At 39.2% G+C, this 23,229-nt stretch overlaps 1 protein-coding gene across 4 annotated transcripts in view; it reads right to left on the bottom strand.

Annotated features, from left to right (window-relative positions):
• Positions 1-268: 268 nt before the first annotated feature.
• The window catches only part of LOC145776401 (solute carrier family 12 member 4-like), a 36,897-nt gene continuing 13,936 nt past the window's right edge, over positions 269-23,229 (bottom strand). For 2 of the 4 annotated variants that reach the window (XM_082587801.1, XM_082587803.1), the window contains exons 3-26: positions 21,661-21,734; positions 20,615-20,737; positions 20,127-20,273; positions 19,598-19,783; positions 17,749-17,990; positions 16,329-16,425; positions 15,394-15,544; positions 14,761-14,943; positions 14,298-14,396; positions 13,531-13,588; positions 13,154-13,328; positions 12,871-12,989; positions 12,394-12,492; positions 11,369-11,488; positions 10,620-10,724; positions 9,931-10,099; positions 9,492-9,687; positions 9,024-9,193; positions 8,564-8,695; positions 8,172-8,279; positions 6,963-7,076; positions 3,925-4,115; positions 3,413-3,552; positions 269-2,727 (exon numbers count right to left, since the gene is read on the bottom strand). In XM_082587801.1, the coding sequence (XP_082443927.1) occupies positions 2,636-2,727; positions 3,413-3,552; positions 3,925-4,115; positions 6,963-7,076; positions 8,172-8,279; positions 8,564-8,695; positions 9,024-9,193; positions 9,492-9,687; positions 9,931-10,099; positions 10,620-10,724; positions 11,369-11,488; positions 12,394-12,492; positions 12,871-12,989; positions 13,154-13,328; positions 13,531-13,588; positions 14,298-14,396; positions 14,761-14,943; positions 15,394-15,544; positions 16,329-16,425; positions 17,749-17,990; positions 19,598-19,783; positions 20,127-20,273; positions 20,615-20,737; positions 21,661-21,734 (3,290 nt within the window). In that variant the 3' untranslated portion in view covers positions 269-2,635. Of the gene's footprint in view, positions 2,728-3,412; positions 3,553-3,924; positions 4,116-6,962; positions 7,077-8,171; positions 8,280-8,563; positions 8,696-9,023; positions 9,194-9,491; positions 9,688-9,930; positions 10,100-10,619; positions 10,725-11,368; positions 11,489-12,393; positions 12,493-12,870; positions 12,990-13,153; positions 13,329-13,530; positions 13,589-14,297; positions 14,397-14,760; positions 14,944-15,393; positions 15,545-16,328; positions 16,426-17,748; positions 17,991-19,597; positions 19,784-20,126; positions 20,274-20,614; positions 20,738-21,660; positions 21,735-22,842; positions 22,948-23,229 lie in introns of all 4 variants that reach the window. The other 2 variants (XM_082587800.1, XM_082587802.1) reach the window with 2 other exon arrangements.

Here is a 23,229-nt window from a genome sequence, read left to right on the forward strand (position 1 = left end):
CGGGGTTTTGGTTGAAACGAAATTATTCACTAAAACAAGGTTTAGACTTTACCAATGCATTTTTTTTTGATGAAACGAAACTTCGTTTCAAAAGGTTTTGAAATAATTTTGTTTTACACAATCGCCTGAACAGCTGAAAGACCACGGTAAGCTATTTTATGAAAATGGCCCAAGGCCACCCACATATAGCCTAAGTGTAGCCCAGTGCGCTTTCTGAGGCTGTCTTGGGTTTCGTTTTCAAAACGAAACGAAATTGCATCACTTCGAAAAGAAACAAAATTTTACTACGAAATGGAATTCAAAAAGAAACTACACCGTCACATGAAACTTACATCGAAACAACGCATAGAGATTCTAGAGGCTTCGAAATATAGTTGTTTCGAACAGTCCTGATATATCGTCATAAACGCAACATTGCTTTATGGACGCGTCTTGAGAAGTCACATGGACCGCATATTCAAATAGCGCTAACTACGCTACCGTACGGCTATGCCAAGTAGACTAGGCTGGGATAGCAAAAATGATGATGCTTGTAGGTCTGGTGTAGTACGAAAGTAGAATAGTCAATGAACAGAAATGTATTATCGCAAGTATCACCACAAAACACAATTGCTAAGAATTCAAGCATTGAGCTTTAAGCCAGGTAAGACGTCAAAATTGCATCGTCAATAAAAACTAGAGTTCTGTTAATAGACGACGCATGGTGAACAAATCGTAGCTCATTCTCTATGTGGATAACGCCAAAGCAACTCAACACAAGAAAGCATATGAAAAGAATACTGGCAGAGGGGGTTGCTTTAACAGTACGATATTACAAGTATACAGAAGTAATTAATTGCTTTATTTGTAAGGTTAAATTTAGCTTGATGAATTTTAAATGAAACACAAGAACTCATCCAGACAGTGAAAGTTCAACTATTTTTACGTCGCAGGACGTTGAAACGATGACAAAACGGTAACTTTTGCTGGCTGAGACCGTGCAAGGAATGCGACAAACGCTTTGTCACATCACAGCTAGTATAACTCAGTTTTACATTGATTTAACTTCTGCAAATGTTATTGTTCAGTACAAGTGTGATATACTAACGCAATCCAAACAGCAAAATCCGTCATTCTTACATTAATTCAACGTCTGCATATGTTCATGTATCAATGTAAAAATGACGGATTCTGCTGTCTGGGATAAGAGAGTATGATATCCACTTTAAGATCAAATACTGCCCTGACATCACGTAAGCCAATGTGAATATAGCATATCCATTCGAAACAGGGTGACGTAAAACCATACAGATAATGTATGGTTTACATCGGACCATCGTTTCATAACGTTGCTTCAAAAAAAACCAAACTACATTTTTGCAAGAAAAACTGTGAGAATCTTGTACATAGAGGATAAACGATATTAAACGGAAAAGTAGCTTCTCATACTACGAAGGTTATTTAAGAATATTCCGTTCTAATCAGGTCAATCTGGCAAATAAAAGTTTCCCTTTTTACATTACTTAGACATTAAAGTGATGTAAAAATTGATTTATATTCGTATCACATATTACTGCCAGCAACGAGCTAACAGAAGTGTTTTCATTTCAAGAATACGTAATGAATTGAATATTCAAAAGCAAACGTTTTCATCCACAGGTTGGTGATACAGCTTGCCAGACAACGTCTACAGACATTGAATCAATGTAAAAAACGACTGATTTGTGGACTGGACATGGACCACTATTGCGCAGTACTTCGGTAAAAGCAGTGATGATGGAGCGAGCTACGAGTATCTACTACTACATTCGAACAAACGCGTCGTATCAGTATATTCAAATGCAAAGTCCTGACGATTTTCGTCAACTCGGTCTGATGATTGTAACGATGGCGACCTAAACTCAAGGGTGACAATTGCTATGCCACAGCATAATGGGGAGGAGACAAGTGTGAAAACGCAACAGTGGCAGACGCAGAGGATTTGCATAACTACACGCAACCAGTTGTCACATTGACCCCTTGTTAGAAATACACTCGATAAAAAACTGCAAAGTAGTTGAAAGGAAGCAGCTTTAAAGTGCAAACTGCAAGTAGTTAACCTAAGTACTTCGCAAGCTGCATTTTCAGCAAGGAAGTTTCATTTATGATACAATCCAAAAAAACGAGCAACGTTTACAGGTGTTTTTACCTGGCCAACAAATCAAAACTTTTTACATTGGTTCAACGTATACCGACGTTCCATCAATGTAAAAAAATGCTGATTAGATGGCAGAGGTAAAAACGGAAAAAATGTTACATTCATACGGTGATTCTATGTCTTTTGACAATGATATAACGATCTAAACGACATGAACGAATCGCTTCAAGGTTTGTTTGCAACGTCCAAAAGTCAGATGCCCAGGAACAAATCAGTCGTATTTTTACATTGATTTAATGTCTACAAACGTTAACGTCTACGTTAATAGTCAACAGACGTTAAATCCATGTAAAAAACGATTCATTTATTGCCTGGATAGCTCCTACAGGTTAAGGTTATTCAGCTTATTAGTTGGTGGACGTTGTCAACAAAAAATACATCGGTATCACAAGTCACTTTTTCCTACGTACAAAAGTACAGGTTCCTTTACCCAGACAACGGCTTCCAATCTTGATTCGTTCAGGAGTAGATGGTGATCACTTCACGGCCACCTCCTCGTACCATCAGCACACGATCCAAACCCTCGGTTAGAACCTCTAAGAATTCCATATCTGTCAGAGCAAACTGTCAAGGAATCTAACAAGAGAATAATAATCGCACAGAAAACCGCTTCAAACACCTTTCAGAGCGTGAACCTAAACGCAATCACTTCCGCTGGCGACTTTACTAAGTCCAATAGCCTTGTTGTTCCCATCGCGTATCAGCTACTGTACATGATAACTGCACATGTCGGCCGAATAGCCAAGTGGGCAACCGAGTGGTGACAGCCATGGTACGTCACCCGAAAGGGCGCCGGTTCGACACCGCGCAAGAGCACGTGGCTGTCTTAAGCAGGACACTTAATGACATGCCTGAAGGTGAATACGAAGATTGGCTTCCTTGCCTTTCCGTCTACTAAATTTTGTACTCCTGAGCGTAAGCGTAACTTAACACTGTCACAAAAGTAATACTTGACACTGAATCCGAATCATTTATCAAGCAGTTAATCGAAGAATTGGTACATTTTTTATAAGAACTATCTAAATCGTTTAGAAAATCAGCTGTTAACATGCAGCTCTGTTGTGTCGCCAAAAACAGTCGAGAACGTTTACGCTAATCACTACTCAAATAATTCTACATTTTCCGCAAAAAAAAAGTATATAATAGTATACTTTAAGAGCAAGTTAGAGCTCCTTTGTTAAACTACAGGTCAATAAAAAGTGTTATGACGTAAACAAGAAAGTTGTAGAAGGATACAGTTAGCTTCCCGGACACGGTTGGATCCTTTGGGGGGTCCAGGAAGATTGAGGATGACCAATTTAGCTTCATGCGACTTATTGACTATGACTTCGTTCAACTTGACAGCTGTATGCATGCGGCGTACATTCGTCGATTGCCTGGAGATAGAAAGAATCAGCATCAAAAATCAAGAGATACAATAAAGGTAGAGCTGAAAGTTAACACGCAAGCTTAAATGTGTGACGTGTATGTAAGTCGGCTTGCATTTATTACGATTTTTCTTTGACTTCATTAAAAATCCAGAAGGGGTTTGAAGATGAAATTCTCTTTTCTTACAATTTTGTAACTTAAATACACAGGTTTTTGAAAGCTTGACCACTGGTGTAGCCAAAACCACGAGAGTTTGAAACTGAAACTGACCAAAATGACTGAGAAGTGGTGAGCTCAAAGAAAAAGATTAATTTTATATTGTAACGTTAGTACAAGTTCGCATGTTCGGTAAAAGAACAGGATCCAAAGGTCATACTTACGGCACTATGTCAAGTAAATTGCCGAATGCTTGCTTCTTGCCGTCGGTTTCTTCTCGCGCCTTCTCAAGCTTCCCTGGCGTCCACGTCATCTGAGTCCGATCAATATCCAATTCCAGATCGGCAGGTTCTGCCTTAGCACCACCTTCCGTATGATAATCGTGCGTTTGCAGTCGCGCCATGACGCTAGTGAGCTGAAAAGTTAATCCAGTGACAACAAGCAAGATCAAAACCAGGGGAGTAAATGGTGAATGCAGGAGCCAGAGGATCATCCTTCCCAGAGGAAAGCAAAGTGTTAATACGAGACTCCCGGTTGCTCTACATTTGCGTGATAAATAAAACATTGGCATCAAAAATGTAGTCACGGCAACAATTTTAGGCACGTTTGGTTCATCCCCAGACACAAACCTCTAATACCCCCGGTCCGCCACTGACCTCAGTACTTGACATCAAACAACGAAGTTATATTTCCGACTGTAGATAGCCTGACACAATAGTCCAGTAGTTCTCAAACTGTGCGTCGCGACGCCCTGGTGCGTCGTTTCACTTTTCCAAGGGCGTCGCAGAATAGTTCCGTTTCTTGGCTGAGCTCAGTTTAAGATTATAAAAATGAAGTTAACCCTTTGAGGACCGCTGGGACACATGTGTCCCATGCACTTAGCCGATTACACTGCAATTAACTAAAAAAATTGCCACTGCTGATACCCTAACGTAGTAGTAGCCTATTGGATGTTTAAAAATTTAGAAACTTTGAATCATTTTTTTGGTGTTATTTCAGTTTGAAAACAGTGAAGAGTTTTTTTGTTTTATTATCTTTATCCTGCATTGCGGGAAAGCGGACTTGAGCGCTATGCATCGGTGTACGCCTTCCGACGTACACCTGACCCACGCTGCAGCCGACTGCAATGTCTGTTTCCGGTTGTCTACTCTACTTATGACTTAAATTTGGTACTACCCATTACTCGAAATCGATTACTGGGTAGAGGCAATTATCGTAAAGTTTCTTGCCCAGAGAAACAACAGTTAGTGCGGGTGGCTGGAGTCGAACATGCAGGCTCTCGACTGCGAGCCCAACGCGCTAACCACCCGGCCACTGCTGCCGAGTTGAGGTTGCAAGTGGGTTTTTTCCCTTCAAATTTGCGAAGCATATTTATTTACATTTGTCCAAGCTCGAGTCGAAATTTGCAAAATACTTTCCTGAAAAATTTTCAAACTACAAATGGATGCGTGATGCTTTCGTGGCAGGAAATCGGGCAATTTTTTGGATTCAACGAATGACGATTATATCCAAGTTTGGTGAAAGAAAGCACTGCGAATTATTATCCCATCCGCCACGTCGTATTTATGTGAAGAAAAATTATCTGCCTTGGCGGTGATGAAAAGCAAATATCGATCACGAATAATCAGTGAAAGAGAAACTACAGGCCTCGAAATTCGTTTTTGCTGACGGCGGACAAACGTGTCCGGTCTGAGCAGCTATCTCGGCGGACAAATTAAGTCTCACGGCAGACACACCAATTTTAGCGGCGATCGTCATGCTTGATCACTTCAGCCTATCCTGATAATTCTTCGCCATTTGAGAACTGTAGCTACGGTTTAGAAGGCTTTTTAAAATTTCAGCAAAGTCACTCTGAAAGGCTATCATCAGCACAACGACGTTCGCTTGAAGAGCCAAAGCACCGTGTAGCTGCTTAATACGCCGCATAACTGATCAACTTCCACCGAACGAGGTCGTGTGGCTTCCTGCGTCACAATACTCTGGGCACGAGTCGGAAAACTTCTACAATAACGCTACTATTTTCTGCTGTGTAAAGTTTCACTTGGCTTTTTTCTTTAGGTTTATTTTTGCGTGTCATGTGAGCGAAAGTAAATTTTTCCTGGGCCTTTTCATTCTTACTGTAATACCAAAACTTCACAAATTTGGCTGCATCTTGCTGTCATAGCCTACTCGTATAAATCTAATTTTGTAACCAACCTTGCTTTATCAATATTACTCGAGATCAAAGCCAGACATTGTGACGTAAAACTTGAACTAAGTTGCGCGTGACTGGTGTAGAAGTACCGATACTCCCATCGATTCTTAGCGAAGAATTCACCTTTGTTACGCTGATTCAATGTCATCAATCGTTGAAGCAACATAAAAATCGAAAGTTTTCCTGCTTCAATGGAAGCTAAGGGATACAGCATTCACATTTTTTAGATGCGCGCTAAAATGCGCGGGAAATTATATTCTCGCAACAATTGTTCGTGCAATGCAGTGACGATTTGTATCGCTCCTGTGTTATTTTTCGGCGGACAAATATGACCGATCTAGATGGTACTTCCCGCGGACATCACCTGCTGTGACGGCGGACATGTCCGCGGTGTCCGCCGTGAATTTCGAGGCCTGTGCAGGTTGCAATTTCAAAAATTCTCCCAAGATTCAATGAACTTTGTGAAAACAAACAAGCGCACACGTCATATTAAATAATATGCATTGCTTTTTGTTGCTGTATCAACAAACAAAACTTTAATCATAAGTTTCTTCATTTACTTTTATTTGCTGGTGCGTCGCAAGTTCAGAAAATTTTTCCAGAGGCGTCGCAACAAAAAAAAGTTTGAGAACCACTGCAATAGTCAATACAGTATGATAAAATAAACAAGGAGCGCGTGATGCTTGCGAAACGAGGTACAGAGCGGCGAGAAACTTATCTCATAATTGTGATTAAACGCCATCAAATGACGTCATAAGCAAAAGTGAAATTGGTTACTCGGTGTCATGGCAACGACGTGCAAAAGAAATAAAGTGATTGTTTATCAAAACACAAAATCAAACAAAACTCATGCACTTGCAACAAAAACTGTGAAAACAAAAAGTGCAGTTTATGCAAAACGAAAAAGAAGTGTTCCCAAAAAAATCATTGGCCAGGAAAACAAAGCAAACAAAAACTAAAAAAAAAAAACGCTGAAGAACTTGGGGATGCATTTAACTATTTTTACACTTCACTTTTTTTGATATTGGCAAAAAATGATGAAAGTGAAATGCATTGCGACCAGGATACCTGCTCGGTCTCACTGGTGGCGGAGTCGTCTGGCAGTTCGTCCTCATTCGAAGGAGAAACTTTGCTTGGCCCAAGAAATTTGAGGCTTCGTGATCGCTGTACTACTTGCCCCACCTTGTCCCAGCAATAAATGTCGATTACACTATCGTTTGCTCTTACACGTTGAAAAACATTGACAAAAAGTAAGCTTGATTTTTGCATGGAATTAACGTCTTGATTGGATGACGGTATGCGTTTGTAGGAACAGGGGTAATTTCTAGACAGCAAAACCCGTCATTTTTACATTGATTCAACGTCTGAATCAATGCAGACGTTGAATCAACGTAAAAATGACGGATTTTGCTGTCTGGGTGATTTGTCATTTAAAAGACCACCTTCTTAAAGACCAGTTTAAAATCTAGTAAATATTAATGCAAACGATGTTTTAATGAAACCCTTTCTGTTAAAATGACTTTTAAAGTACATCACAAACATCAACACAATTTTACATCAAAACTTATAGCAAAGACCAAAACAAAACGTTCTTGTTAGTGAAGCGGTAAGTAAGCATTCAATTCAGTAAATCATAAACTTTAGTGCATATCTCAGCTAAACGCATAATAACGCATATAGAATAGATTCCCAATCAAAAAAGTTGCTATTTTTACATCGTTTCAACGTTGCCAGAGAGTGCAAAAGCAGCAGCTTTTGCCAGCAGGGAATTGCAGTAGCAAAACAAAAGATTTCGCTGCCATAGGCTATGTGTAAATTACAGTTTTTTCACAAAATTTCAGCCCGTGAAAAAAAAACAGGTCTGTGCAAAATTACTTTTCAATAAAAAGGAAATAACAGGATAGAAGAAAGCTGGATTAATATTTTCAGAACTCACACTCTTTAAAGTCACAAGAAAACGTTAAAACAACTAAAAATACAAGTGGTAGAATTCAACTCTTTAGCAATACAAAATGGTTTGGATTATGGTTCGGCTTACTAAAAATTATTAGCAATTCAGACATGATCATTTTTTGGACAGAAAAAGAAGCATATGTGTAATTGTGTATATTACAGTAATCTGCACAACGAAAAGCACACCCTTTAGCACACACATGACAGAAAAGCGCACTGCAGTGAACACTGAACAACAACATACTGCATACAGAAGTCGGATCAACACGGAAAATGAATGAGCGCACAGCAAAAGAGTCAACAGGAAGAAATGAAGACACTAACCTCTCTCTGGGATTCTCTCTTGGAGAGGTTGAGCTGCTGGAGGATCTGTGTCCGCTGTTCCATCATCAATGTCCGTTCGTAAGTGTAAGCTGATATATCAGAGTCTTGCTGTAGAAACACAGTGGCATCGTGTTATGATTTAAGCAAACGCAGAAGATATCCGGAAGAAAAACGTTAATACGCCACTGTTGTGAAGGAAAGTGTTGGTGTAGGATTTTTTTATACTAAAAATAAACTCCATGATTATACCTAGCCAACAAATCAAACGTTGCATCAATGTAAAAAAGGCTAATTTTCTGTCTGGATAAAACCAACACGAGTACGTAGAGTCACAGCAATATAGCCTACAAGCTTTTTTTTAGTTAATTTTAAGATGAAAATTATTCACTTACCATTTCAACAACCTCTATTTCAGCGTCGATTCTCAAATGATAGAGAAAGGTTGCCAAGTCTTTTTTCATCTGAACACTGTTGTCTTCCAATTGCGCCACCGTAAAAATTCGAGTTTTACAATTTTTCCAAACCTTAACAAAAAACGCAAAAGAAACCAAAATTAGCTTAGGTAGTCATTCACTGTGAAAACCACGTGCAATACAGTTACAACTACAGCAGATTTAATCTGACAAAAATACACGAAGAAATTTTTCTAACGACTCCATTCATTAATGTATAGGTGGACTGTCAATAAACCTAACATGTAAAAAAGTTTGTAAAAAAAATTCAAGTGGTCTAATAATTTCTGACCAAATTCCAGCGTTCCCACTCAAAAGTGTCGCTTGTCTGAAGCGGGTATTTCACTAAACACAAAGTTAAGATCGTGAATTGACCCACAATACTGACGACCAAGCGTACCTTATGCTGCCTGAGTAGGAAGGGCAGCAGCATGAGCAGTCCCCCGTCATGCACCACCCACCACACATCGATCGTGCCTTGCTCCAACCTGTCGCTGCGTGCTGGAAAGTTTGTGATGTTCTTAGGAACCAAGATGGCGTTGTGGCATGCCGACGCTGAGCGAACAGCACCTGAGGGCAAAGGTCAAATTTATACACTTAATTCCTTGCTATAGTTATCACATAAGTTTTATAGCAACTAGAAATAATAGATTATCAAAGATTGTAAAAGTTTGTTCTGAAAACAATATAACTTTCGGAAAAAAGACGCACAAGGGATAAAAAGCGAGAAACAGCGGAAGACCATGATGACCATGACCGTCGAATCACTTTCTTTCGTAACTACTTCAATTAGACGAATGAAACAATAGCATATTATAAAATGTTCAGAAAAATCAAAATCTCTGCAACGCCGACTATTTTTCAATACTTAAAAATGCGGAATAGTCTTCTTGGTTTGAGCTCTGCCGCCAGCCATAAGGCCAACCCAGCAGTATGGTGTTGTGCCTCAGGCCTCCAAGTCCAGTTGTTTGTATGAGAGAGCTTATCCCTTCTGATACGTCCTTTGCTACCAAGACTTGCTGAAAACCTTTGACTTTGTAAGATTCCATGGCTTTCAGGAGCTCCTGCGAAGACAGAAAGTTGGTAAATAAACGGTATTTTATCGTCAAAAACTTACGTTAAAAAATATCACACAAAGTATTTAAACAAATGAGATTTCCTCTAAATATGTTAATGAAATTTTAAAATAAAGCTATGAATTATTAAAACGGCGTCGGAACTTCAGCGGCAGTGGTTACAACCTTATAGCAACGTTTTAATTCGTTTGGGATCGTCCTGAGCTAAAACTAACACAGTGTCAAGTTTACCTGCTCGGCAGCTTTAGCTTCAGGGTAGCGCTCGGCGCCATTTCCTTGCAGAACAGAAGACACAACAGTTAGACCCTTCCCTGCTTTCAACTGTTGAGCGAAGGCGAGAACTTGTGGGTGCTTGGGTTGAAGGTTGTCATCGACTTTCATCAAAACCAACAATTGTGGCCTGAAATTCAAAAATTGATGTATAAAAAAGTGTTGCAAAATTTTGCTAATTAAAATGTCAAAATGGGTTCTGTTTTCGGCATTATTGCCCAACTGCATGGGCTACTTTTTGCAATGGTTAAAATGGGGAAAAAATTGTGACGTTTAAACATATCCCCTTTGAATTACACGCGCGCTATTCTGTAAGCTACAGATTCTTGCCATTTGATAAATCCTAAAATCCACTAACAGACCAAGGCGATATTCGCAAACGAGTTAACAGAAACATCATCAGAAGAGTCGTAGCAAAGGTGACACTCATCGGAGAGAGAAAAAAATTAAGTTACTTTCGTTCTTAACACATCACATCCTTCAAAACACATCCTCATAAGTTAAAGCTGTCAAGGTGGAAAAAGCATGAAATGTCAAGTTTCAAAACTCAGGAATCATTATTCTCGCTTTGGACATTTCAGTCTCCAGCGCAAATGCAGCGTCTGTTGACGTTGAAAAGATGTAGAAAGGCAACTTTTTGTACAACTCACCGCCAGTTCTTGGTGTGTGGTGGTCTGCTCTCCAGTCGTAGTAAAGCGTAACGGGCAGTAGTCAACTGCAGACCTCTCAAACCGTCGCCCCATTCCTTCTCAGCGCTGTGAAATTTTACAACATGATCACAGTCAATTTATGAGGTGACATCACAGCTGGCGAATTACATCCTTTTAACGCTGATTTAACGTTGCAGGCATTCAATCAATTCAAAAAGGACGCACTTTACCGGCTGGGAAATGACAAAACCCTATTGTCAAAGAGAATAACTGGCATGAGAAATGAGACACGCAGTTTGTTCAATAATTAATCAACAAGTCTTTGATTCAGCTGAATTTGGGCAAGACAAAACAAGCAATAGACTTGTTTTGATTTCAGTGATCACGTTTTTATGTGATATCGAGTTTGTCGGCCAGACGGTAAAAAGACCTGCTTAATTTCTACTAGAATTATTATTAATTTCGAACAAAAGCAAAAATGTAGCAAAGGCAGTTCTTGATGCCGGTTGCTCTATTTCATATTTACACATTGACCACTTATTGTCCAGAATGTCCAGCCTAGCATAACCACAAAACTTTATAGTCAACCACAAAACTTTATAGTCAACCAAACATAGGTTTACCGAAGTGGTCACGTTACATTTTGTGAGTAAATATGTGGTAGTTGGTCTAAACCTGAACGAAATGTTACGCTTGAAGAAATATGAAACTCAGTCAAGCGACGCGTAACTTTGAAGCAAACCACATACCCGCAATATTCAATATACTTGTAAATTCCAGCCGCAACGACAAGGGCAGCCAATGCATAGTACCAGCTCGATATGAACATTAGGGCAATGCACAGGCAAGCTCCGAGGGAAGACAAAGTCCTGTGAGGTGACGTTTAGTTTAGAATTCCGAGCAATGAGCATATAAAATGTAAACGACGGTTGTGGGAACAATATTTTAAAGTGAGACATTAACATTTTCAAAAATATTTTTTGGACCACCCTATTGTGGGCGTGTCAAGCTACAAAAGGCCTGCAACTTGTGGTCCACTGTCCTCGTTTAAGGGGCCCTTCTCTAAAGCTATGCAGTACAAGTTAAAAAGAAAACAAAGATGCTTCGTGACTTAAATATCATCACAACAAACTAAAATGGTAACATGAGACGTGCAGTGGTAGGACCAGCAATATTGTATGGAATGCAGGCGGTAGCCATGACGAAAACACAGGAAGGGAAAATGCAAGTGGCAGAAATGAGAATGTTGCGATGGTCTTTGGGGTTGACAATGCAGGACAGAGCAAGGAATGAAATCATCAGAGAACGAATGCAGGTTGGAAAGATAGAAGACAAGCTGAGAGAGAGATACGCCTTAAATCGTTAGGTCACGTTGTAAGGAGAGACGAAGATTATGTCGGAAGAAGAATGACAACTGGAAGTTGGTAAAAGAAAGCGAGGAAGGCCGAAGAATGGAAGTAGTGGGAGGAGGAGGAAGATGTTGCTGACAGAGTGATGTGGACTGCAATCTGCACCGGCGTCCTCACTTGAAGTGGGAATAAATCCAAAAGAAGACGTGCAGTCCTCATCCTTACTACAAACATGCAGTGACACGTGAACGAAGCTTACGTCTTTAAACCTTGTAGCAAAGCGCACTAACAAACATTCACTTTTGCAGTAGGATCATATTTTTTCAACCAGCAATACGATTATTCGTGAAGAAATACAACCTATCAATGCGTGATGTGATGAGCACATAAAAAGATCATTATGACAAATTGCACTGAATACGAACCAGTGATAATATTTGTATCTCGGTCTCCAGTTTGGAGTGTTGAGAAGTGTCTGAAGAGCACAGGCAAGATTGACAAACATGTAGCACATGAGGAAGAACCTGTAAAGAACACAATATTGCGCTTGCTTCACTAAGGTTAGTCTTTTGTTTTTAGAAGGTCTAGCTTGCAATGATCACTGCAGACACATAAAATGTCGACAAAATGCGAACATTCGTCGCTATCCATCGCAAACATCATCAGCCTTTAAGTTAAGATGAGAATATTTGCAACATTTTCATTGCAAAAACACAATTACTATAACCCACTCATTTTTTTTTACTAACGATTTAAAAACTAAGCTCATGCAGACGTCCCTGGTTGAATGTCTGAATACTCCTTGATTCAACTAAGTCCACAAGCTTGCGCATCGGATAGCAGGATTAAGTCACTAATCTAATACCACGTGACTATCATTCCATACGTCATCTACTACTTACATGGTGATGATGGGAGCAACAAGATCAAGATCAGCTATCAAGACCCCGATGAGCGAGATGAAGACAGTAAGAAGGAGAGCCCAGGTGGGATCGCCGTTCGCTTTGCCTCGGCCAAATACCTGAGAAAATAGTTGAGACACGTATGGTAACTATTCGTATAGAATTTGGCTTTGGTAGGTAACTGCAATGGGCAAGGAACACTGGATATATTAAAAACACAATCAAGCTTTCATCAGTGGAAGTCGCAAATCGACAAATCGGCCAACTGGGACAAAAGACTCACTTTCAAGAATGGGATGATGTTGTCTTTAGCGATGGCTTGCAGCAACCGGGGAGCGCCGGTCAGAGATTGCAAGCCAGCTCCGATTGTCGAAAGGAAAGCCCCAACCAAGACAACCCACTTCGAAGGCCAGGCCAGGATCGAAACAACGAGCTCACTTCCCACGCTGTCTCCGTTCCTGGGAAACCAAACAGGGTTCGATCTGACGTATCAACTCGAATTTGCTCGAAGCAAATGACACGTTTCACAGAAAAGCAATTAGCAAAGCGTTGCCAGCCAAAGTAAATTTGAGTGAGCTAAGAAATTTAAAACCAAATTTCAATGTTAAGATAATATTGACTGACATCACAGAATGACGAAAGCAATCAAACGTCACTCACTTGTCTCGCAGCAGAGCCCCGTCGACACAAACGCCAAAAAATATAACCGAAGATAAATCTGCATGATATTTGTTAAAGAAACGTCTGAGCATTCCAAGTCTAACTTTAAAACGATGATAAAGATCAACTTATCTTTTCTCTGAGTAAGCTTGACGCGTTTTAATGCAAAGCGAAAGTAAAGGAGCAACTGATGTGGACTCAGTTACTGAAGCTCATAGTTTCAAGCTTCATCGTGTTTGCTGAGATGTTGTTGCTAGTGAGCTGTCATCAACAAGCTTGCGGATTATAAGCGCGGTGCTCAAAAGCACTCGACGAAAGTTGAACCACTTCCGCTTGGTTAAGGCATTTTTATTTGTAAAAATACAGACGTTTACCAAGTGACCGCGGTGGGATGGCGCAACGGATAAGGCGTTGGCTTTCCAATTATGCAAACCTGGTTCGACTCCCGGCTTCAGCTGGTTGTTGAAAACACCGCTCACCTCTACCCAGGGTGTAATAAATTGGGTGGGCGTAGTTGCTGAAGTAAAGGCGGCCGAGAGAAAGGAACTGGCCACCCTACTCTCCTTAGTGCCGAAGGCTTAGTACAATGAGAACCTTATCTTCTCATACCCGACACTTGAATCAAGTATGGGACCCCCCTTTACCTTTACCTTACCAAGTGACCAATTAAGGTTGATTCTGAACAACGGGAGAATTGAAGTACAATGTAACATGCAGTCAACTCTACTGTACAACAAGTGCAAAGTAAACTTGACCAAAAAGGATACAAATAAAAGCTGTGGTGAGAATAGCGCCGATGGTGCCTTTCGGAATAGAGCGTTGAGCATCAGCCAAATCTCCCGATCGATTGGAGCCTGCCATGATGCCTGGAATGAAAGAGTATCAGTTAAAGTTCATGCTCAATCACATTCGTAACAAGTTAAAATTAAAAACGGCAACACGTGCTAACAGCAGGTATAATGGAAAATGTTTCAGAATGGGAGAAAATTGTATGATAGTAGTTTTATACGAATCTACCTATACAAGATAGAAACACTTAAAACATTTCGTATTGATATGATTTTTTATGATGGAAGAAATTGCTTAAATCGTCGTAAGATTTTTCGGAAGCATTCCACGACTTTAGGCTGAAACATACAACCCACCTGTGCGGCAACACGAAACATATTAGTCGTCCCGCAACGGTTAGCAAGCAAAAAGTGACGTTAATTTTAAACCGAAAAAACTTACCAGTAACAGAAGGAAAGAATATAGCCAATAGAACGGTAAAGGAGGTGAACATGTCAGCAGTGAGCCAGGTAGGGTAGCCTTCAGGTAGCTCGCTTAGTCTTTGATCGAACATGTTGCTTTGCAAATTGGGAGAGAAGGACACGATGGGGTCGCCGGTATCCTGATAGTGACTGACGCCGTTATCTACGATGGTGAAAATAACAGTTTCTTGTTACAGTTGGTTGTTGTTGTGAAATAGCCACAATAGTACCAACAAAACATCAATAATTGAACAATAACCTGTCGCGTTTGACAACAAGTTTCAACAAAAGATTTTCCAAAAGCAATAAGTCACTGGTATGATAGTGCTTGAACTGCGTAGCGTGATTGAATATGACTGGAAAGTTTGTTTTTGTTTGTCGTATCCAGGCTTACACCCGGTGGTTGAAGATTTAGATTAAGTGGACGGGAAGGCAAGGAAGCCAATCTTCGTGTCCACCTTCAGGCATGCCTTCAAGTGTCCTGCCACAGACACAGCCGCATGCTCTTGAGTGGTGTCGAACTGGCGCCCTTTCGATTGCCGTTCCAGTGTTCTCACCACTCGGCTATGCAGCCGACTGGAACTGGAAAGTTAAAATAGACAAACACAGCTACCGATGTGAACGGGGCTGCCGAGACCAGGGATAGCACGTGACTCGGTGAGTACGTTGTGTTCGAAGTAAGGATCGCATATGAACGTAGAACCGGTGGCGTTGCCAGTTGCGTTTTGGGAGTAGCAGTAGATGCCGTGCAGATCTGTGGGTACCTGAACGAAAAAGAGTTTATGTCAATTTTGGTGGAGAAAAACGATCCGTTATTTTAACGTCAAAAACATTCCGCTCAGTGAAATGGAAGCAAACGCACTCACGAAGCTGACAGCAAGACAGTGAATATCAAATGAATTTAGGTTAAAAAGTTGCCATTTTTTTTCATCATTTTAATGTCACAAAAGGTCGAGACAATGTCAAAATAACTTTTCCAGCGATGCAAGACGATAACAAACGCTTGAGTAACAGGGTTCAGTAACTCAACCAATGAACCAGTCCTTGTTTACATTAACGTATGTAGACGATAAAACAAAGCAAAAACGGACCGATTTTCTGGCTGTAAAGTGACCCAGTAATCAGTCGACTTGTGTTCTGAGAGCACTTCTAGCGTCAGTGATACCGCGCAATGAACTCCTCATTGCGATCAATCTATTGAGCTAAGGACGTACTTAAAGAACATAACAACTCGTATCTTTCACAAATGTGTTGTATTGATATGGCATTGAATGTGAACGCATTGAGTCATTAATTTTTATGTTGACACAGCGTACTGTCGACAAAAATTGATTTTGATTGCAAAACTAGTAAAAATAAATTGCTGAAAAAACAGCATTTGAGTTTTTGTTCAACATGCACGGACAAAGAATAAAATTTTCAGCTATCTGTTTGTTATACGAATTCTCAAAACCAAACAAAATTATGCTGTATAGTTACAAAAAGATACGATAATTGATATTAAATCTACAGAAGAGTGCTCAATAAGTAAATATCTGTACAACTGACCATCATCGTTCCGTTACCAACAGTGACGTTTTTAAATTTCGCACAAACTCCATCCCCGCCAAGTTGTTTCAAAAGTCTGTTGCCGAGAAAGCATATCCTGCGCACATACAACCGTGAACAAAATTCAGCACAAGCTCAATTATGTGGAAGACACAGTAAAACCAATCGAATCAGACAAAATAAACAACTTAGCAAGCAGAGAAAACGTGGTCAGGGCTTCTTAAATGGGGTTGCAAATCGTAATTTCAGGGTCGCCAAACAAATTAAAAGTTGGCCTACAGTGGGTAGTTTGCTCTGTAAATTGTCCACCAAGGGGTCACATAGAATTTTTTTTCTGAAATGGGCTCGTACCATGACCAATAGTCGGACAATGAAAAGTGTGAGAAGCCCTGTTCTAGGCGACTACCATTTACGAAGCAGACAAAACGTAAATTGTGGAAATACAATGTTTCATCCCGAAGACGATTATTAACAAATTTTACAGATTGACATTCGTCTTATTGCAAAGCTTTAAAAAAAGTTTTTAAGTTGCACTATCTTAAACTAGCAAAACCCGTCCATTTTACATTGTTCCAACGTTTACAAACGTTAGAACTGAACTAGCTGGAATTTAAAAAAAAATAGAAAAATAATTAAACTTTGCACTGACCCAACGTTTTCCCTTAGCCGACCCAACCAATCTTCGACAGAATGTTATCTTAAATCTTGAGATCATTCAGTAAGATTTGAGTTGGTATAGCTTTCATGAATAAAAACTAGGACTATTTGGAGCTTTCTTGTTTTGGTCGAAAGAAATACAAAATAAAATAAAACGGCTTTTACACGAAAACGATTTTTCTTATTATACCACACCTGAACACACAAGAAGCATTCCACACAGCAAAATCCGTCGTTTTGTACGATGACTCAACGTCTCCAGACGTTGAGTCAATGTAAAAATGACGGATTTTGCTGTCTGGGAGTCAAACAGGGCAAAAAAGTTTGGTGCTAAAACGAAATAAAACTGCATTACTTTGAATGAAAACTTTTTGATTTCATTCCAGTTAGAATTTCGTCTGAAGTTCAAAATGTGCCTATGAGGGTTGAACACTAGTAGTAGTAGTAGTTTCGTATGGCATTTTTACACGTGAAGCTCGTTGTTGTCTGTAAGCCAGTTTTTAAAAGTGTTTCCGCATTGGTGAACTGTGTTGTGACAACCGGGTAATGCAGTGCATGTACATTGTACACTTGTACAGTCTAAAATCAAATGACCTACACTTTGCCTGCTTTTTTGCAATATGGACAAATTGATGTGTTTTGAAGACCCCAATCGATGAAGAGTGGTAGTGGTAGTAGTTCGGGCATGACAGGATTAGATTCTATTGTAATTTGTAACACTGGTGTCAAAAGGTGGTTTGTACAACATCAACTGAAAACGTACATCAAATTAGGTGGTTCAATTGCTGACTTTAATACTCCAGCGTAGATGGCCAGTATAGAGATGACGACGCAAGCCAAAAACAAGGAAGCAAATTTGTTCACGTATTTCACGCCAACAAAAACAAGAAGAGACATGAGAATCAGGAATATGGTCCCATAGACGCGGAAGTTGTTTAGTAAGGCGGACTTGTTCTCCGGACCCGTGGTTTCTCCAAAAAGCGACAAGGAAGTGGCGATGTAGGTCTGTAAAAATATTAGGAGTTTATTTTTCACTTTTTAATCCTTTTTCAACAAATGAGCTAATAATCAAAAATCTATAGTCAAGTATCTCGTTGTTTTGTCATAAAGCATTGCTTAGCCCAAATTGCATGACAGATTTTTGCGGTTCTATGCATACCATTGTGATTTTGTGCATGGAAAAATGGTCCAACTTTAACGCACGCTTTTGCATGCAAAGCAACTAAACCGATGTTAGGATACATTAAAGCTAAAGAGATTGCACAACACTTGTTTTTGTTATTGATTTACCAAAAGCAGCAGTATTTCTAAAATAACATTAGCACAGAGCTAACTTTGTTGCATCACATACATTCGAAATAGCGTTGTAGATTTTACGTTTTGCATTTATATGTAAAGACACACAAAACAACTAAATATAGAAAAATCACAAAAAAACGAATAAATTTCAAAAAAGAGCCAGAGAACTTGGATTATAACAGACACGTCTCAGTCAGAACCTTGATGTGTGGTAATCCGACCTTTACTGAAACGTTTGAAAAAAAAAATTGACCAGTGACCATGTATGACATTTTCGAAATAGATTGGACCGACGCACATCGTCCAGTTATTTTAATCATTTCGCCTAACTGGAAACTTAATTTCGATCGATTTCATTCCAACTAACGTGTAAAAAAATTAAATATTTACAAGTGCTAATCACTCATGGGATTTCTGGGGAAAGCAAAAGCAAAACAAGAGCGCTGCAGGTTCCACTGAACCAGACAAATCAACTACACAAGTCCATGTCTACCGTTGCCTTCTATCACTTGGTCAGTTACCATTATGACCAGTTTGTCTATCAACCGCGCAACTAAAGCAATATACAATGCGCTGTTCAGCTTTGAAATAAAAACTGAAATATTTTTCTCTCACAGTGGGTGGCTCTTAAACAAAAGTCGAAAACAACGCACTCCCCTGTGGGAATCTTTTTTTTTCTTGCGTTTGTGAAAATCCAACAAAGCGTTAAATGAATGTATGTTTGCTGCCGCATTTCATTAGGGCCTACTGTGTACAATCGACCCAAAACTAATTAGAGAGAGATTGTGCAAAGACGTGTTATCAAAGTAATAATGCACTTTTGAACTCAACTGACAGTAATTAAAAAAGTTGAAAAACATCAGTCAATTACAGAATATAGATGGACATGAAGAACAGTCAACCGTGTGCCGTGACAACTGATTTGTCGTAGATGAGCAGAAAACCAGAACATACAAAACGAAACTGTTTGAAATGCCTGGTGGCTGAGAATTTGCGCAACGCGGAATGGCCCGTTTCGGTGAGTTCGATCCCTTAACGGGGGATTTTTTTAATTTTTTTTTAAATTATTGGGTACCGTAGCCTAATTATCATTGCCGTTTTAGGGTTAGGGGTTAGAGGTTAGGAACTCACCGAATCGGACTCACCGAATAGTAGCAGACCCTGCGCAACGTGAACAGAAAGGGGAATAAAAACATCTTCCTAAGACAGCAAAATCCGTCATTTTTGCATTAATTCAACATGTGCTGCCTGGGTCTTTGAAGCCTGAAAATAGGACAAAAAGCAAAACAGAAAGCTCTTTGATCATTGCTCACCAGTAAGATTTCTACCGCTCCAAGTATGTAGAGAGAGGACGCAAAGGTAGTTCCTAAGTAAAACAAAACCCCAACAGCCCCTCCGAATTCTGGACCCAGTGCTCTAGAAATCATAAAATATGATCCTCCGGCCGGCACAACTCCATTAGTTGCGATAGCACTCATGGACACGGCAGTCAGGAGAGTCTGAAAATATAAAACACAATTAAGTAATGCTTACACTGTTTTCTCTCCAATCAGCGTATTCGAAACTCGTTGGTTAAAATACTGATAAATAAAAAGACGAATTGGTAAAAAGTCTGCCGTACTATTAATGAATAAACTGAATGGTCTGAAAAAGTCAATAGATAGTAATCTTTCCATCGACTAGTTTCAAGATTTTACTTTGAAATAACATTGTGTAGGAAAATCAACGAGACATAACAATTAGAAATGCCGTACTGAACTGAGAAATAATTGCATTCGTGTTGACGTCAAACACACTTCTAAACTACGCTTTGAAAAGATCAACTGTAAGGCTTAGACTTACCGTACAAACGCATAGGAAGACAATAAAGAATCCTTCTAGAATGCCAGAAAGACCAACAATCCAAGTCAAACGAATAAACAGAATAACACCAAGAATGTTTTGCACACAGGGAAGAAATACTCCCATCAAAGTACTCAGTTTGACAATCTGAAACCAACATAATAGATTACGTTGTGTCCAGGCCAGACGTTGTATCAACTGTACCAACGTAACGAATGACGCTTTTGGTGACTGAGAATCGTGACCGGTTGTGGTGGTTTGCAATAATGACAAGAACAAAGTGTATGACGCATAACTGCAAGTAACAGCGCAGTTTATTCTTATATCCGCCTTCTTGGAATGTAATATATTCAATAATTTGTGGTGGATATTTAGTTTCAATTAAAACTGGTCTTCAGAAATGCTTCATATTCACAACCTACAAGTGCTGTGTTAACAGCAAACCGTGCTTTACTCATTGATACAATGGAGACCATTGTGCGATTCACCTTGGTTGGCTTTCGCTTTCCCGCTTCTTCATTTTCATGTTCTTTTGCACTTTGGGACAAATTCGTATAGTTTGCTAACGCGCCTAGCAAAGTAGCGACACGAGGTCGCTCTTGTAATTCTTCCTGCGGTAACACAAGGAAGTTAGTCATCGCTGCTTCCGCGTTCATTCTGCATTTCCTTGCACACAATGGAGTTGGCAACAATTCAGTTTAACATTGAAGAATTAATGGAGAGAATCGTTCAATTTGAGACAACCCAGATAACAAAACACATCATTTTATATCAATTCAACCTAAATCAATGCAAAAAGAACTGGTTTTGTTAGCTGGGAATAACCAAGCAACTCTCATAAAAATTTACAGATTATGATTTGGAAATCGATTTCAAATCAAGCTGTGTGAGCATGCATAGTCCAGAAACATATTTTTGTTTTCCCAAATGATAAAGCTTTGGTAGAGAGTTTGCTTTGTTGAACTACAGACAAACAAAACAAAGTAACTTTAACGGGTTTAATATTTTTTATTACAGAGATATAACATCATTAAAAAATCAACTCAAACGTTTTCGACACGTACGTGTGTCCTCATCATTTTTCCAAATGGTGCTAAAAACAACCTGGAACCGTTTAAAAATTACATGATTGATGAAAAGTACGGTTTTTGAAGTCCATGTTTCGGCAACGATCAAGGTCAGCAACACAATGCGTAACTACTAACTGTGCAACGACACAAGAGCGGTGCCAGTAACCTCTGCATTACAAATATACTTAATCCATCATATCGAAGATAAATCATCGGTCATAAATCTATCATCTGAACTCTAATACACTGACAAGATCCTTCAGTTTATCTTAATTAAACTGCATGATTCTGTATTGAGCACCAACTAAGCAAGATTATTACCAATTGATGTCATGTAGTGCAAGTTTTTAACCGCAAATTTGAGTCATGAAAAAAAGCTACTGAAAGATGATTATAAAAGAATATATTGTACATAATTATTAAAAACTGACGTCATCGTTACATTGTTACTCAAATTAACTTACGTCGTATAACGCAAAATGTCCTGGCTCTCCCCCCGACTCAGCGTCGACCAGAACAGCTTTTTTCTTTCCATTATCTGCAAAAAACACGCAATAGTGAACATCCTGTGTGAACTCAAACAACTCCCTTAGTTTAAAACCAAGGTCAGCACACGCTGATGCCAAATATGAATTTTCGCTTGAACTCAATTTGGCGACACTGAAATGACCTTGCACAAAATCGAAATTTATGGAAGCGTGTAATCATAAATGTTGATTGTTACAAGCAAAGATGGCGGCTGCGGGTAGCGATGCAAATTGTTTAAAGCCTTAGTTTGTCTGTTTGATGAAAAAAATTGAGCGTTTTTAAGAATAAAGTTTATCATATAAACGCTTTAGCAAGCATGTTCTAAATTTTTGTACAACACAAGCAGTAGCTGTCCTTCCAACTAGCAAAATCCGATCTTTTTACATTGATTTTTGCCTATCTTCATTTAATGTAGAAGAAGCAGATTTTGCAAACTGAACTTTGTTGAAAAACTTGTTTTAACATGTTGTTTTTGAAACATAAGAGTCCTTTAAATACTACGAAGTACACACAAGCAAGCCACAGAACGACATAGCATGCTAAGTAGGTTTTAAAACTCCCAAAACCATTTTGCGCTAAACAGATCTACCAGCATAGATCTACTACCAGTTTTAGAAGTTAGAAAAAGGAAACATTAAAATAATTCGGTTATTTGTTTTCTAAGCAAAGACAGGGCAATCGCAGGACATTGGGCTACCCAGTCCCAAGCAAGATAAACGAGCAAGTAGTGCTTCTGGACTTACGCGGGTCCAGTTATATGTTGCACATTTTACAAGTGAAAGAAAATGTTGTGTCTGTCAAACACGAAAGGAAAAGCTTAAAATAGCTAACAAATACCGGTATAAGGTAGGCCTACAGTACACTCATGCATGCCAAAACAAAAATTTAAGCAAAAATGGATATGAAACTTGTATTAGTAAACAAAGCTCACGGAAGCATATTTCTGCTAACAAAGCAATTCGTTTTGAAACGATGTGCATTTCACGTTTTAAACAAGTATGGAAAGGCTAAACAGGAAAACATGACCGATTATAAACCAGGTAAAGTTGCAAGGTAAAAAAAATACACGCCAAACAAATTGCTACAATATGACCCTGATCTATGTCAAGTTAACTCACATGAAAACTTTCTTGTCAACTTCTTCAATGAAGACTTTCTACGCTGAGAGTCAAGACTCCGTTCTGATGGCTGTGAAGAAGTTGTTGGGGCATCATCGCTTTGTTCTAGCAATTTAACAGAAACTTTTCTCAACTCTTTATTCTCCATAGTTGTACTAATCTCGTAAAAAATAAATATCACTCACTAAATTAGCTGCACTGAAATCCCAGCTAACACAATGTGAATGACAATTTCAGATCTTATTTTGTCTTGAAACGTCGTGCTTTTTAATTTTAAAAGAAGAGATGTAAAGAAGAAACCATGTTCTATCTCTCAATCCTTTCCTTGCAATTAAATCTAAATTCTACAGACAACTTTCTCTCATAACTTAGTTTTGCACTGAGAAG

The sequence above is a fragment of the Aplidium turbinatum genome, chromosome 8, assembly GCF_918807975.1.
Source record: "Aplidium turbinatum chromosome 8, kaAplTurb1.1, whole genome shotgun sequence".
Taxonomy (NCBI): Eukaryota; Metazoa; Chordata; class Ascidiacea; order Aplousobranchia; family Polyclinidae; genus Aplidium; species Aplidium turbinatum.